The 17,286-nt window shown below is 33.2% G+C and overlaps 2 protein-coding genes and 1 long non-coding RNA gene across 3 annotated transcripts; all 3 read left to right on the forward strand.

Moving 5' to 3' along the window:
- Nucleotides 1–1,542: 1,542 nt before the first annotated feature.
- LOC132730964 (zinc finger and BTB domain-containing protein 14-like) lies at nucleotides 1,543–12,735 on the forward strand. Its single transcript, XM_060717050.1, has 5 exons — nucleotides 1,543–1,696; nucleotides 3,090–3,238; nucleotides 4,553–5,127; nucleotides 11,630–11,866; nucleotides 12,392–12,735. The coding sequence occupies exons 2-5, from the start codon at nucleotides 3,136–3,138 to the stop codon at nucleotides 12,707–12,709; spliced, it is 1,233 nt and encodes a 410-aa protein (XP_060573033.1). The 5' UTR covers nucleotides 1,543–1,696; nucleotides 3,090–3,135; the 3' UTR covers nucleotides 12,710–12,735.
- Nucleotides 5,159–7,032, forward strand: LOC132730977 (gastrula zinc finger protein XlCGF8.2DB-like). The gene is made up of 2 exons (XM_060717065.1): nucleotides 5,159–5,401; nucleotides 6,236–7,032. The coding sequence occupies exon 2, from the start codon at nucleotides 6,287–6,289 to the stop codon at nucleotides 6,908–6,910; it is 624 nt and encodes a 207-aa protein (XP_060573048.1). The 5' UTR covers nucleotides 5,159–5,401; nucleotides 6,236–6,286; the 3' UTR covers nucleotides 6,911–7,032.
- Nucleotides 12,736–12,772: 37 nt separating the features above from the next.
- LOC132730979 (uncharacterized) lies at nucleotides 12,773–15,667 on the forward strand. Its single transcript, XR_009625820.1, has 2 exons — nucleotides 12,773–14,282; nucleotides 14,736–15,667. It is a non-coding gene; the product is annotated as an uncharacterized LOC132730979 (long non-coding RNA).
- Nucleotides 15,668–17,286: the final 1,619 nt, after the last annotated feature.

Consider the following 17,286-nt stretch of genomic DNA (forward strand, 5'->3'; position numbering starts at 1 on the left):
CATGACCTTGACCTTAAATTGACCTTTTGATGTCAAATTATTGAAATTTACTTTAAACATTAATATCATTTTATATTTATTTATTTTAAATTAATTTTATTTTAAAATAATTCCAAGAAAAGAGGTTCTGTCAAATTAACACCTTACTTAGTTATAACATTTACCAGTCTGTGAAACGAGCCACCACCAGGCATTGACACTTGACATTTTCTTAATTCTAAGGTCAATTAAACACATTGAAAGTAAAGAATACCCTAGACAACATATAACTATCTTGAACAAATTATAATTCCAATTTCATATTTGACCTTCACAGTGTTCAAAGGTCACATTGACTTGATCACCATTGTCAATTTTGTAAAGGAATGAACCAAATCAATAAATAAAGTTAATGTTAAAAGTTATGAGAATTTAAGTAAATTTCAATAATTTGACATTAAAAGGTCAATTTAAGGTCAAGGTCATGTATCAGAATAATTCAACATATCAGTTGTGTACTTTTGTTGAAGAATAAATCAAATCAGAAGATAAATAACAAAGTACATGAGAATTTAAGCAAGTTTCAATTATTTGACCTTGACAGCCTGTCACAATAAAAGAGGTCGGGTCATGTCAGAAAAATTCAACATCTTGGTTTTATCATAATTATGTGTTCTTTTGTCCAAGTACAATTAAATCAGTAAACAATTAAATAATTAACAAAGTAATGAGAATTGAAGCCAGTTTCAATAATTTGATCTTGAATGTTAATTAAGAGACTGTCATGGATGTATAAGTTGAATCCATAAAAAAAAAATAACATAGTAATGACTAAGCAAATTTCAAAAATTGACCTTTACAGTCAAGGTAAATTTAATGTCAAGGTGATACCAGAAAAATTCAATGTGAGTTTTTCATTATAGAATTCTTTTATCTAAATACAAATCTGTGAATAAATTACAAAGTTATGACAATCTAAGCTAAATTCAATGTTTGACCTTGACAGACAAGGTCGTATAAAGGTCAAGGTCATATTTGAATTACTTCACATATCAGTTTTGTTAAGGTGTTCCTATGCCCATTTATTGCTGCGGAATTCACTTGTTTGACCTGAAGTATCAAGGTCAAATTAAGGTCAAGTTCAATTGAATCTTCTTTGATATCTTATCCCATAGAATTTTTTTGCTTAAGTATAAAGACAATACATTTATTAGTTACAAAGTTATAGCCAATTATTACTGTAAAATTACAATAATTTAACATTCAAGGTCAAGGTAATTTACAGCTCAAAGTCAAATTGGGTTTGATCAATTTGTAAGATTTTTTACGGTACTGTAGATCTAGATGTGTTCAAAATTATAACCAATTATACAGTACAGTATACTTGAATTTTGCTTGATTTTCACTACTGTACTGTACTGTACTGTTGTGAAAATCAAGCAAAATTAAATAATTTGACCTGCAAGGTCAAGATCATTGAGTGTGACGGTCCTATCGGTTGTTGCATCCAAGTTTGAAGACAAACCATTCAAAAATAGATTTACAGCAAATTATAGGGTTCGTTTTACCATGGGGCCGTTTTGACATGGACCTGTTCGGTATTTACCAATATAATGAACTTTCCGTTCTTTACTACGCCCTTTCATTAGCTGGCATTGGCGAGCGTCATTTTCAATAATTAATCTAGATCTATAGATCACCAAAAAAGGAACTGATTGTAAGTATTTTAACAATGTATGCATATTAATAAGATAACTTGGTACTTAATTCAGTTTTGTGCTTCTGTTATGGACAATTCGGACGGATCAGTGGACACTTCGGACCTCAGAAAACTCGGACCACAGCCTCTTCGGACCAAACGGATATGCACGTAGACACTTGGGTGCCAGACCATGTCCTACGGCTTGATTCGCCATTGTAAACTGTCTTTAATATTTAACTTTTTTTGTAAACAATGTCGGATGTCCACAAGAATTAAAAAATCCCATATTATTGTCAACCCTCTCGAAAGTATTCTTCTTGACAGTTTTAATTTGCAGATCAAGCTGTTGGACAGGGTCTGCCATCAAAATGTCAGTGGGCTTGCAAGGGCCATAAGGCATGAGTATGGGGTCAGCAGCTAGTACTTTTGGCTTAGATTTCTATATTTATTACTGACTGGAGAGATATTTGTTTGGGATTATCTCACATTTATATAAAATATTTATGAAATAAAATGTAAATCAAGTTTTCATGATATTTAAAGTAAATCATCTTCTAACAATAAAAAGTTCCTTTTTCATTATTTTTATGCTCCACGAAAGGTCACTGCCTTGTCCGTCTGCTATACTTTTCTGGGACATAACTTTGAAACAACAAGAGGTGTCAACATGAAACTTTGTAGGAAGTTATATCTCATTAAAAATTTTAGAAGAAAGGCATTGCAAAGGAACCATAACTCTGTCTTGCCTAATTTTTGAGTTATTGCCTTTGTTTATTTTTACACTTTGAACTTTGTCTGAAATATAACTGTTAAACTATAAGAGATATTAACATAAAACTCTGTAGGTAGATAGATCTCATTGAGTACAAGAAGAGTGTCTGGTGATATTTTTCAACGGAAAATATTACTCATAAGAGGCAAGTTTAATTTGTTGGTTGTAATTTTACAATAAAATTGATCGAGGACATGTCCACTGAGTCTAGAAGTGCAGTGCAAAAGAACCATAACTCTGTCTTGTCTAGTTTTGCAGTTATTGCCCTTTGTTCATATTAATTAACACTTTGAACTTAGTTCCGGACATAATGTTAAAACCATAAGAGTCTAGATATCAAAATGAAACTTTGTAGGTAGATTTGATTTATACTTGTTCGGAAGTCAGGCATGTTAAAATATTCTGATATGTAGAACTTTATATTCTGCCATAAATTGTGCTAGATCTATACATATATTGAATATCACAACATTTCCCATGTGTTTGAGTTTAGAAATAAGAAAAAGTGAGGCTTTTGATTCAAATTTTATTGATCAATTTAGATTTTATTTATCAGCTTTATATTAAGTATATTATGATTGCTTCAAAATACTCTGTAATTAAATTCTAGTTTTCTTTCTTTTTTTTGCTTTTCAGGAATTGTATTATTAGATAAAAAGGGAAAGTAAAAGCCTATGACGATATGGATTCAAGCTCATACTTGATGATGTTGTATGTAACCTTGGAGCAGGAATCTGCTCTTAGGGACTTCTTCGGAGAGCAAGGATGGATGTTTTGTAAACCAGGTCAGTACTTTTATGTTTATTTTAAAGCAGTATGCCTCCAGTTTAATGCTAATCTTTATGAAAATTTTAAAATGATTTTAAAAGTAAAAAATTGTGTAGTGAACAAAGAAAGTAATTAAGACATTGCAAAAAGCATGAAATAATTCATGTAAATTACCAAGAACATGCCAAAATAGTGAAAAATGGCCAGCGTTAGTCACTTAGTACTATATTGAGATAAATGCTGAAAAATTAGTCTTGAATGACACATAATATGCATGTTGATTCTTGACCTTATAAGATCTTAATAGATCTACATTTTTCTGAAGCTTGATTTTCTTGAAATATTTTGGCTCATCTGGAGGCATGCAGTTTTAAACAGTATGCCTTCAGAGTTATACTATTGTTTACACAAATGTAAGAATTTATATTTATGTATCGGGGTATACATGTGCAGAAAAGAAGGCAGGATGAACGCTGTTAATGATGTACTTCTAAGTTCATGAAGTTACTTTTTGGTTTACTCAGTGTAAAAACAGTACATTTCAGAAATATGCACAATCATGCATTCAAGTACTTTTCTTCTGAAGCAATCACTCTAAAATCTGAAATATATTTCATGTTTTGACTTTACATCTGATGCTGAGATACAGACATTATTACGCATCATACCATGAACCGAACCATGGTCCAAAAGTCCACATCATCATACCATTAGTGCTATGACCCAAAAGTCCCCCTTGCCAAGAACCAAACCATGCCCCAAAAGTCCACCATAGTTTATTGCATGGTGAGGTGGACTTTTGGGGCATAACATTTTATTTGTCTGTCAAAGTGCAGGGCAAGAACATTTTGTAGTAAATTTTGCGAGTAAATTTGCAGGGTGAGTGACCCTAGAAAAATTCTTCATGGCCCTCTTGTAAACCTTTGAGAGTAAGTGCTGCCTTAATGTTTAAGTCGGAACAGCATGCATATGTCCTGCCAAAACTCTAGATAATATGTTTGTTGCTCAGTTAGTATTTCATGGTGAAGATTAATGAGTGAGACTAAAATAGGATTGGACCACCATATTAAATACAATTATGTTCGGGTATATACCAGACAATGTCAAAATCTTGCCTTTTTACCCAACAGAATAAATTTTAAAAGGTCTATTTTATCGTTTCACACCAAAAATTATATATGATAATGAATGAAAAACATAATAATCAGAGAAAATTTGTCTATTTTGTGATCATGATTTCTGCAATTGTCTTGAGGTACAGCTCCAGTCCTGTTTAAGTTAAGTTCAAGATTAATTGCATTTTTATCAAATATTGTTCTTTATCTTTACAGATTTGTCAGTTACCACAGACAAATTAGGACCTAGCATTCCATGTAAACAAGATCCTGATGAAGAAACAATTTTTCCAGAGACAAACATGTTCCCAGTTGTTAAACCATCATTTCCTACAATTAAAATAAATTCCATTCTATCAAACATGGAAAGAAAGAAAACTTTCATACCAAGAAAAGGGAAACGGAAAGCAACATCACTTCTGAAGAAGCCAGTGATTCCGGTGAAACAAACTAGAGGTGCGAAAGATAAAACAGTTGCTACAGTAGAGGAATCTAATGAAAATAAAGGCACAGAAAGTACAAAGGCAATAGAGGCAGAAGATGATTCTCAGTTTGAAATTAAGATTGAAAGGGATAACGATGAAAATGAATCTCCAGATACAGGTTCATTGAATGAGGACACTGATGGTGATGGTGATGATGATTTTAGAGATAAAGACGACATGGAATATGATAATGAGGTAGAAACAGCGGAAAGTGTTGAAAATGCAAGTGGAAAAGGTGAAAGTGTCGAGTCTGCAGATGGTTCTGTTGTTGATGATACTGTAGCGAGTGAAAGCACTACAAACAAAGTAAGTTCAAGCTACTATTATTGCAATTTGTAAGATTTCATTAAACTGAATGATCTTTATAAAGGGATGAGATGTTGTTCAGTTTAGTTTCTATATTGAACTAAGTTGAATAACACTAGAGTTACCACAGTCGATGTAGCCACACTAAGTGAGGCCAACATGAACTATACTATATTTAAGACACCTTTCAATAGAAGGCAAGATCAACAGTTGAAGTCAGCTATATTACAGTCTAACAGTATACAGATTGAGCAAAACACGGTAGAGATAAAATGTGAGTATTTTGTCATGCTTTTACATTTTACAATTTTCAAAAAAATTAATGTTAAAACATAGCCAGCCGTAACCAACACTTAGTGGCATTTGCCCCATGCTGGTCTAGAACTAGGCCAACCTTCACTCTTGTACTTTATTGAAATTTCTTTCACTTTGATTGGAGTGTTTTAAATTCAAAGCTTGGCACATATTTACAGTGAACTTATTTACGGTTAACTCGAAGCCTGTCTTAATAAAGTCTTGCTTCACAGCTTGTGAATGATTGACTTTGTTAACAGTTTACGTTTTGATTCGAAAATGACTTAATGCTTTTTGATATGAAGACTCATTCATTCAAATAATTCGTCAGTCTTCAGTCATAAAGGCTTAGTTTTCAGGTCAAAATTGCACCGTTACAACTTATGCAATAATATATTTCACATTCTGTCTCTACCAGGATATTGACAAGGCTTCGACTTCTAGAAAATGTAGCGAGAAAAGATAATGATAAAAAACAGTGAAATCTTAATATTGTGTGCCAGGGATTCTTTAGCAGAATTATTAGAAAATATATGTGTTTGAATAAACCTATTAATTGCATGGGTGCAAGTTTTCAGGCATATGCCTGAAGCTCAGGTTTTTTTTAGACAAATTTCATCACGTTTTACTATTAGATTATGTAGAAAAATGATTATATATAAAGGTTTTCAGGTTTTTCCAAATTTTCAACTTGCGCCCATGTAATTGTTCTGAATACTTTCATTACACTCATGTAAATGATGCTTATATGTGTATATTGAATTAAATGGTGATGTTTCACTTTTTAATTTCACTATAATCACGTTTTTTTCAGTCAGACAGTGAACAAATTGCAGAGGAGACTTTGAATGATTTAATTGTCAAGATGGAAAAAGAGATTTCAAAGGGAACTTCTGACAGATTTAACTGCCCAGTATGTGATAGATCCTATAAAAATAAGAAATCATTGAAACGCCACATCAAGATGCATGAAAATTCTAAGATCCCTTGTAGAAAATGTACTCTCTTCTTTGATACAGAGGTAGAATATGAAGAACATAAAGCCAAAAGGCATGTCAAACCTTATATGTGCTGTAAATGTGGCAAAGGATTTGATAGTAAAGGGAACCTTAAATATCATATGCAACTTTTACACGGAGAAAGACAATTTAAGTGCTCATATGCTGGATGTGATAAAACTTTCATCAGAAAGGAGTTTTATGAAGACCACTTAAATACACACTCTGGTTTAAAACCTCATAGTTGTAAAGGGTGTGACAGAAAGTATTGTAATAGATACAAGCGTAATGAGCATCAAGAAGTGTGTACTGGAACTAGAACGTATCAATGTGATGACTGTGGTGCCTTATTCAACAGCAGAGCGTCATTGGCAAGGCATGTCAGTGCGCAACACGGCAATAATGTGTTTCCATGTGTTTATTGTGGACTGACATATAAATACCAGACTGGTTTGATAAAACATCAGAAAACCTCACATGAATTCGTATGAACACTTTGCATAACTTTTTAAATGAACTGTGCATGCCAGGAGAGTAATTTAAAGACAGAAAATTTTTGTACCAAAATTAAGTGTTTTGAATACTTTCCTTATGTTAAAGGGACTCAACTGAGGTTTTTTAACGTGAAGGGACCGAAAATATTTTTTTTCAAAGATTTTTGTGTAACTAGATGTATGTCTAGACAAATAACTTGTGTACAAGATATCAGATTATTAGCTCCCTCAGTTTCCCGGAAATAATCTATTTTATTGTGCAATTAGGCCCATTAAATGAAAAACGTTGCAACGCTTTTCACTCAAAGCAGCCAAAAATCGCATTAAAAATTGATTATCAATATAATAATGTTTATATTTATATTTCATCTATTGCTTTGCCTTTAAGTGAATACAAACTTCTCAAACTTTTGCAAGATATTTATGGTTATTGTACGTACCCTTAATTATTTGAGCTGCAACATCCTCAGTGGCAGAGTGGTAAAGGTTGCCAAGTTTAAATCACTTGACCTCAGAGCTGGGGTTTGAATCCTGTCAGAAATTTCAGGTTTTTCCAAGTGAGGAAGCTATCTAGTTAGCTTATGGAAGGTTGGTGGTTCTACTCTGGTGTCAGCTTATGCCTGAAATAATGTTCTGATGGGCACCTTAGGTCTTCAGCCACACTTTTAATGTTGGAAAGTTGCCATATGTTATATTTTCATTTTGGTAACATCAAATTCCTATTTATATAATTTAGCAATCTTATTTTAACATTAAGGAATAAAATAATAATTGTCACAGTTCTATATCTAATAACACTTTATAAGATTTGGCCAGTGTCTTTTCTGGCAATCCTTTAATTAGGATAAAGTTATAATCTATTCTGTGAGAAAAAAAATCATAAAAATGTATTGACATAGCAACAAACTGTGGAAATGATCATACGGCATGGATCTGATCTCAGTCTTCACTGGTGACATTGTTAGAATCAGTTGTCAATAGCAAGATAAATTCTTTCATGAATGTTTTGTGTATGCAAAGAGATGTATACTGCATTGTGTTAATATTGTGATTAAAATTTGTTTGATAATGTAAAATGGGATAATTAAATAAAATTAAATATTTAAAAAAAGATCTTTACAAAATGTATCTGTCTGTTTTTGTTGTTATGATGAATTAGAACAGGAACTTTTTATCTTGAATCAATAGAAATCAAATAAATACTGTACAATATAACATAGATATATTAGAGTATGGAATAAATGCAAAATTTCAAGTACATGACATGTGGTGTGTGCATATTACAGTAATATAAAGCTATATTTACAGTCATTATCAATTAATCTTAAAGTAAACTAGAGTCATTTTTAGGTGTATAGTCATTCATGTCCATTTCAATCATTAAATCTGATTGGTCTGAATCAGTATTGACAATACTGTTGTTGTTATCAATATTGAAGTTTTGCAGCATGCAAACTTTAAAACCTCTGTAAAGCATGTAAGAAAAGCATGTGGGACTATAAGAGACAGGATATGAGTCGCGTCACGATAAAACCAACATAATGCATTTGCAACCAGCATGGCTCCAGTCCAGCCTGCGCATCCGCACAGTCGGGATCCATGCTGTTCGCTTTCAGTTTCTCTACTTGTAATAGGGTTTGTAAGCGAACAGCATGTATCCTGATCAGACTGGGTGGAGGCGCAGGCTGGTCTGGATCCATGCTGGTCGCAAATGCATTATGTTGGTTTTATCGTGACGCGGCTCATATTAAGAATATTAAATATTAAGAATATTAAGTTAATGAAATATTGCTCAAAATGATTCAAGTTTTATGGACTGACTGGCTAAATGGATCAATTTTCATTTAAGTATCAATAATTTTCGTGGTACGATTTTAATAGGGCCACCAGTTTCTTGGTAGGAATCCTAAGAACTTAAATTTTACGCAAAAGTTTTGGGAAAATACAAAGGCAGGATGAATATTAGAATATTTTTCTCTGGCATTTCACGCTTCATGTATATAGTATGGTTTTTTAGCTCACCTGTCACAAAGTGACAGGGTGAGCTTTTGTGATCGCTTTTCGTCCGGCGTCCGTCCGTCCGGCGTCCGTCCGTAAACTTTTGCTTTAAATGACATCTCCTCATAAACCACTAAGCCAATTTCATCCAAACTTCACAGGAATGTTCCTTTGGTGGTCACCTTTAAAAATTGTTCAAAGAATTTAATTCCATGCAGAACTCTGGTTGCCATGGCAACCGAAAGAAAAATCTTTAAATATCTTCTTTTAAACAACCCTAAGAGCTAGAGCTTAGATATTTGGCATGAAACATCTTCTAGTGAGTGTCTACCAAGTTTGTTCAAATAAAAGCCCTGGGGTCAAAATTGGCCCCGCCCCGGGGGGTCATTGATTTTCCCTATATGCATATAGTAAAAACTTAAAAAATCTTCTTTTAAAGAACCGTAAGAGCTAGAGCTTAGATATTTGGCATGAAACATCTTCTAGTGAATGTCTACCAAGTTTGTTCAAATAAAAGCCCTGGGGTCAAAATTGGCCCCGCCCCAGGGGGTCATTGATTTTCCCTATATGCATATAGTAAAAACTTAAAAAATCTTCTTTTAAAGAACCCAAAGAGCTAGAGCTAAGATATTAAGCATGAAACATCTTCTAGTGAGTGTCTACCAAGTTTGTTCAAATTAAAGCCCTGGGGTCAAAATTGGCCCGCCCCGGGGGGTCATTGATTTTCCCTATATGCATATAGTAAAAACTTAAAAAATCTTCTTTTGGCACCGCCCCAGGGGGTCATTGATTTTTCCTATATGCATATAGTAAAAACTTAAAAAATCTTCTTTTAAAGAACCCAAAGAGCTAGAGCTAAGATATTAAGCATGAAACATCTTCTAGTGAGTGTCTACCAAGTTTGTTCAAATTAAAGCCCTGGGGTCAAAATTGGCCCCGCCCCGGGGGGTCATTGATTTTCCCTATATGCATATAGTAAAAACTTAAAAAATCTTCTTTTAAAGAACCATAAGAGCTAGAGCTTAGATATTTGGCATGAAACGTCTTCTAGTGAATGTCTACCAAGTTTGTTCAAATAAAAGCCCTGGGGTCAAAATTGGCCCCGTCCCAGGGGGTCATTGATTTTCCCTATATGCATATAGTAAAAACTTTAAATATCTTCTTTTAAAAAACCCAATGAGCTAGAACTTAGATGTTTAGCATGAAACATCTTCTTATGGGTGTCTACCAAGTCTGTTCAAATAAACAAATAAAAGCCCTTGGGTAAAAATTGGCCCGGGGGGGGGGGGCTATATACAGGTGATGATGGCCCTCTTGTTTACCATTTTTACCTAACTTGGAATATATTCCAGGTGGATTGAATATATATGAGTCAAACTAATTAGGATTTTACCATGTCATTTAAATTTGAAATACTTCCTGTTACCCCAACAGTTGTGTCAAAAATTTCTTTTAATTATCATACCTCTCTCAACATAAGTAATACAGACACCTGATTTGATTTTATGTATTGCAACTCCTTGTTTTCCTGCATTAAGTTGTGAGGGAGTTGATTTTATGATACTAGTTATATTAAACTTTGCAATATCAAACCATCAGATCAGCACACTTATGCAATATCACCTACCGTAAAATTCCTAATAAACGCCCCTTCCCTAATAAAGGCCCCCCCCCCCCCCTAAGGAAAACAATCTACTCATCAGTGCTGAACTCATAATTAAAGCCATAATTTTATTCAAATCATTCAGAATCCATAGTATTTTGTAGTAAACACAAATATGTATAACCTAAATACTTTTTATGTTATTACCAACACTTGCTAATACTAAATGTATTTACAGTGATTATAGGATGTAGGAAAAACTGTGTTGTAATAATAGCCTCCCTTTTGGAAAATGTTTAGCCCCCAAGGGCGTTTAATAGGAATTTTACGGTATGTATTATATGCATCATGATACAACATAACAAAATAGGAGAAAAAATATATCTGAAGAGACTGCAAAATTCCCAGCAAAACGGAAAATAAAACAGAAATAATGTAAAAAAAAACTGCATCAAGACAACTGTAATCAGAGTTGAAGTTTCTGTAAAGGCATTGATCAAGGGGGACCAGCCTTATATGGAACAGCAAAACACACATTTGTTAATCAAATACGTGTTCTTGTTGTTTTTTTTGGAAGTATTTCTGAGAGTTTAACATCCATATGTGGAGAGCTTTTTTGTGAAATATAAATGGTGAGTTTTTACACTTTTGATTTTTTTTTGTTAAATATGAACTGTTTTTGAAAGGATTTAAATGCTGCACTAAATTTCTTCAATTATTTCTTGTATTGTCATTTGATGCAGTTTTTTTAGACTTCTTTGTTGTTTCTAAGGTCAAACACTGACTAAAGCATACAAATTAATCCTTGATTTATTAATTCTTTGGGAAGTCAGTGATTATTGTGGTCCATATGTGCATATGTGCTCCATATCATGATACAACATCAAAACAATATACAATATTACTGTGGATTGTTATTGTTCATGAGCTGAACTTATAAAAAGAACAGATCCTGTCGGTTCATGTTATGTTCAAATATTAATATTTTCGGAAAAGGCTAAGGTCTTGTGTTTGAACATTGTCTGTATATTATTAAATTATTATTATGCATGTATATAATTGACAGAGAGCAGTTTATGCAGATGAAATTTTACAAACCAGTAATTTTTTTCCAGATGGAGAGTTCAAAAAAACCTTTTGAATGTAAAATTTGTGGGAAAACATATTCAAAAAGTCATATGAGCAGACACATGAAATTGCATGACTCAAATGCGGAACTTCACCATTGCCGGGTGTGTGGGAAGGGTTTTTATGAAAAATACTCCATGAAAAGGCATGAGATGGCCCTGCACCAGTGTGCCAAACCACACAAGTGTGATCTTTGTGATGAATCATTCTCCTATACGTACCAAGTAAGTAATTTTGTCTGTTTGATTTTAGCACATTTTTGATCATGTCACTGGGATCCACCTAACAGGTTTTTCTGGATAACTCATAAGTATATGTATTTACCAATTACTACGCAAGTGACCAGCTACCACATGATTTCAAATACATTTGTTTGAGGCACAAATGACCATTAGAGTCAATGTCCGAGATCGATTATCACGGAAATTTCTCCTTGCTCGAGGATCGAACCAGCAAATTTCAGATCTAAGCTAAGTAAGCAGACTAAAATGATCATTTACAATCTTTTATACCTTATAGGGACATTCTATTGCTGATTAATATATCAATCCCTTTTGAAAAAGACTTTGGTTTACTGCTTGGGTATTGACAAGGGTTTAATTAAAAAAATTTCAAAGTTAGCATGCCCCTAGACCCCTCCTAGAAATCAAATTTAGCCTTAATTCTGACCTCAAACCTAATAAGTGTACAGTGTAGATCATTGATATTGAGAAGCCTTGCATAACTCATTTTGGTTCGTTCTTTTTTAGGTAAAACTTCATCAGAGCAAAGTACACAATATTGGAAATAAATACGAGTGTTTAAGGTGTGGAAAGTCCTTTCCGATACATTGCAACTTTCAGGCACATGTCAAAATATGTTCAGATCAACCACAGGAACGGATAACATGCGCTTTTTGTGAAAGGACGTTTAAGAGCTCCGATTCTCTGAGAGGTCATATTCGGAATATCCATCTTAACACGCAGGCCTATGTTTGTGATTTATGTGGCAAAACTTTCAGCAGAAAAAGCATCTTAGAACGGCACTTGAAAGCAAAAAAACACACATTGGATCTGGAAACTACATAGCTATTCCATTCAAATGATTGATACAAATTTGGACACATAATCATGTTTTATTATATCAGACATTATCAGGGTGCATATTAATAGAGATAGATTCAAGAGATTTACCATTTGATTTTTGCAAATTCAATTTCAAATGTTTATATTTTTGTTTGATATTAATTTGAAATTGTTATGTTGAGTTACACTACATATCAAAAATATTGAAGAGTTCTTTTAGGTTAATACCGGATCAAGCAGAATTTATTTGATGTACAAGTCATGTACTGCAGTATGATCAAAGCTATCAGTGTTTAGAGCCATGTTGTAAAAGTCACACAGAGTTTGCAGATATCTAGCACAAAAAAATTATACAGCTGTTGTCATTATATATAATTCATTTTATTGCTAAATTAATGTGTTCTTTTGACTTTCAATATATTTTGGACTTTTTATCATGTGTATCTAATTTTCTATTTAGCAAGATAGTAAAGACTTAATTATTTTATAGTTTAAGCCAAGTTTGTTAAAGCAGTATGCCTCAAGATTTATGCAAATTTTCATGAAAATTTTTAAAATATGTGTAAACGTATAATAATGTGAAGTGACCAAAAGGAAGCAATTAGCACCTCATTAATTGCACTTACAACTCACGTAAATTACTAAAATGAGGTAAAAATGCAACCAAAAAAAAGCCTTTAATGTGTTAGTAATGCAGTAGAAATATAGTCAAAATATTGAGAAAAAATCAGTCATTAACCACATACAACATGCCAATTATTATTTAAATATTTTTACATTCCTTAAGTCTAAGTTATATTTTTTAAGTTTGATTTTATTGAAATATTTTGGCTTATCTGGAGGCATGTAGCTTAAATACTGCCACCATTAAGTCATAGACTGCACATTTTTCTCGCCAAAAGCACCAAGCAACATGATTTATGTTCTACCCCTTGTTTTAGTCTTATTACATTAAGTACATTATGATGTAGCTTATTACATTTTATACGCCCGTTTGGGGGGGGCGGCGTCCAATTTTGTCCGGAGCATATCTCCTACATGTATGGAGGGATTTTAATGAAACTTCATAGAAATGTTCACCACTATGAGGAGCAGTGTCGCGCACGTGAACCAGGTCTCTAGGTCAAAGGTCAAGGTCACACTTAGAGCTCATTGAAAAATGCTTGTCCGGAGCAAAACTTCCACATGTATAGAGGGATTTCAATATTACTTGGCACAAATGTTCACCATTGTGAGGCGGAGTGTCGCGCGCAAGATTCAGGTCCTTGCGGCCAAGGTCAAGGTCACACATAGAGGTCAAAGTTCAGATAAAAATATGAAGATGTGTATATGGACCATTTAGTCATCATTTATTGAGGGATTGTAACACAAATGGTCATTATCAAGACTATGGCTGTGATACATATAATTCAGGTCAATATATACAAGGTCAAGGTCACTAAAGATGATGAAATATCCAGATTTTGTCCTGAGCATATCTCCTACACGCATGGAGGGATTTTAATGAAATTTCATAGAAATGTTCACCATTATGAGAAGCCATGTCACGCACATGAACTAGGTCTCTAGGTCAAAGGTCAAGGTCACACTTAGAGCTCATTGAAAAACGCTTGTCCGGAGCAAAACTTCCACATGCATAGAAGGATTTCAATATAACTTGGCACAAATGTTCACCATTGTGAGGCGGAGTGTTGCGCGCAAAATTCAGGTCCCTGCAGCCAAGGTCAAGGTCACACATAGAGGTCAAAGTTTAAATAAAAATATGAAGATGTGTATAGGGACGATTTAATCATCATTTATTGAGGGATTGTAACACAAATGGTCATTATCATAACTACAGCTGTGACACATGTACTTTAGGTCAATATATGCAAGGTCAAGGTCACTAAAGATGGTGAAATATCCAGATTTTGTCTGGAGCATATCTCCTACATGTATGGAAGAATTTTTATAATACTTTATGGAAATGTTCACCACCATGATATGTATTGCTCCATGCATGATCCAGGTCTCCAGGTCAAAGGTCAAGGTCACACTTAGAGCTCATTGAAAAACGCTTGTCTGGAGCAAAACTTCTACATTCATAGGGGGATTTCAATATAACTTGGCACAAATGTTCACCATTGTGAGGCTGAGTGTCGCACGCAAAATTCAGATCCCTGCGACCAAAGTCAAGGTTACAAATAGAGGTCAAAGTTCAGATAAAAATTTAAAGATGTGTATAGGGACCATTTAGTCATCATTTATTGATGGATTGTAGCACAAATGGTAACTATCATGACTACAGGTGTGACACATTTAATTTAGGTTAATATTTGCAAGGTCAAGGTCACTGGAGATGATTAAATATCCAGATGTTGTCTGGAGCATATTTTCTACATGCATGGAGGAATTTTAATGTTACTTTATAGAATTGTTCACCACCATGAGACGTAGTGCCCTGCACATGAACCAAGTCTCTCGGTCAAAGGTGAAGGTCACAGTTAGAGCTCATAGAAAAACGCTTGTCTGGAGCAAAACTTCTACATGCATAGAGGGATTTCAATATAATTTGGCACAAATGTTCATCATTGTGAGGCTGAGTGCCGTGCATAAAATTCAGGTCCCTGCGACCAAGGTCAAGGTCACACATCCTGTGCATATCTTCCCTACTGATTTGTTTTAAGGTTCATTTAACAACACAGTGCCAAGAATAAAAACTTGCTTGCTAGATAACACTTATCCATAATGCCCCCATCTCCATCTAAAGCTTTCGTAAACGGGAGTATTTTGTGACTATGGCACCCTTGTTATGAGTTTAAAATATTATGTGAAATTTTAATTTTATTTTCTATTTGTTGTAATGTGAACTTGCTCTAAGTGGTTCTTCTGGTTATTTTATTTCAGTGTCAAGTGTGTAGATCATTTTCATTTGTGTAAATAATATGTTGCCTGCTGAACTAAATAAAAGAGTAAAAGGTTTATTTTAATTAATATTTTATTTTACAAATCATTCCTGCCATTCATTATCATCACAGGAAAAATGTGTTCTCTTTTGTCAATACCTTGTTAACTGTATGCCTTACATGTATATATGTATATATATTCATACAGAAGTTTTTACATGTATAGATGTTTAATACTCATATGTACTACAAGTCACATTGTATTGTATTGTATTGTATTGTATTGTAAGTCACCCATATTTTTATGATCTATATATAGTTGTTTTCCCATCTATGCCCAGGCTGGATTGAATAAAATACACATTGTATTCTTTTAATTTAGTTTGACCAATGTCTAAATAATGTTTATGATTTTAGCTCAACTTTTTTCTAAGAAAGATTTCAAGCTTTTGCTACAGTCGGGTTTCCATCCGGAAACTTTTAACATTTGCCATTATTTTTCTTTTTATATCTTAATGGATTGTCTCAACAACTCTTTGGACAAGAATTTCAAGCAGACATGACATTACTGACCATAGCACATAAATGACATTGACCTTCAAGGTCAAATAATAGAATTTTGAATGATTTTCACTAAATATGCTATAACTTTGTTATTTTTATAAATGGATTGTCTTCATACTTGGATACAGCAATCCTTAGGTCAAGACCTAGGACAAGACCTTCAAGTATACCAAATTGATTTTGACCTTCACTCAACAATGACCTTGAACTTGAAGGTCAAATGATTGAATTTTGCTTGATTTTCACTATTATTGCTTGTAACTTTGTTATTTATTTGTGAATGGATTGTCTTTATACTTGAGCACAACAGCCTTAAGAACAATGTCTTAAGATTTTGAAAACCCGAAAATTATTGTAATTTCACCGTTTTTTTGCTTGAATAGGCTATAACTTGTTTGGTAAGTACATTGTAATAAATGGATTTTCTCCATACTTTGGCACAATAATCCATGGGACAAGACAAAAAAGAAGATTGAATTGAACTTGAGTTTAATTTGACCTTGACACTAATGGCCAAATTTGTAAACTTTGCTACAATCGGCCATAACTTTTGTTTTTCATTTATGAATTTATTTATACCTTGAAAAGATCACATATAACAACACTGACATGTTGAATAATTAAAATATGACCTTGACCTTTAGATGACTGACTGTCATTGTCAAATATTGAATTTAGCTTGGATTTTCATAATCTTGATATTTATTTACGAAATGGATTTATATTTGGACAACAAAACCCAATTATGACAAAACCTGTATGTTGGATATTCAAATATGACCTTGACATTTACAGTTTACATGACCTTGACCATCAGTGTAAAATTATTAAAACTTAATTGACATTGACGATCAACGTCAAATACGAAATTTTTGACGAGTTTTATCCTGTACACGAAAATTATGCTTTCTTGGAGAATCCTTTCTCCATATTTTTTTACAAGGTTGTGGCTAATAATTATTTTTTCTTGATTTCTAAATATTTATTTCTTATATTGTTTTTGATGGATATTTATACTGCATGAAAGAATAAAAATGTGGTTTAATATGTAAAAAGAAACATTCTTTATTTTTTTCAGAATCAAGTGAAAAAGAATTCTGAACCCCTTATATGCACCGTATGTCTTAAGAT

Source organism: Ruditapes philippinarum, unplaced genomic scaffold (assembly GCF_026571515.1).
Source record: "Ruditapes philippinarum isolate M1 unplaced genomic scaffold, ASM2657151v2 ctg162_1_1_1_1, whole genome shotgun sequence".
Lineage (NCBI taxonomy): Eukaryota > Metazoa > Mollusca > Bivalvia > Venerida > Veneridae > Ruditapes > Ruditapes philippinarum.

Excerpts from the sequence above, each read along its gene's own strand:
- LOC132730964 (XM_060717050.1), top strand. The coding sequence starts at position 3,136 with ATGGATTCAAGCTCATACTTGATGATGTTGTATGTAACCTTGGAGCAG. Across the intron at positions 3,239-4,552 it reads ATGGATGTTTTGTAAACCAG|ATTTGTCAGTTACCACAGAC; the intron begins GTCAGTACTTTT and ends TTATCTTTACAG. Across the intron at positions 11,867-12,391 it reads CATTCTCCTATACGTACCAA|GTAAAACTTCATCAGAGCAA; the intron begins GTAAGTAATTTT and ends GTTCTTTTTTAG.
- LOC132730977 (XM_060717065.1), top strand. The coding sequence starts at position 6,287 with ATGGAAAAAGAGATTTCAAAGGGAACTTCTGACAGATTTAACTGCCCA.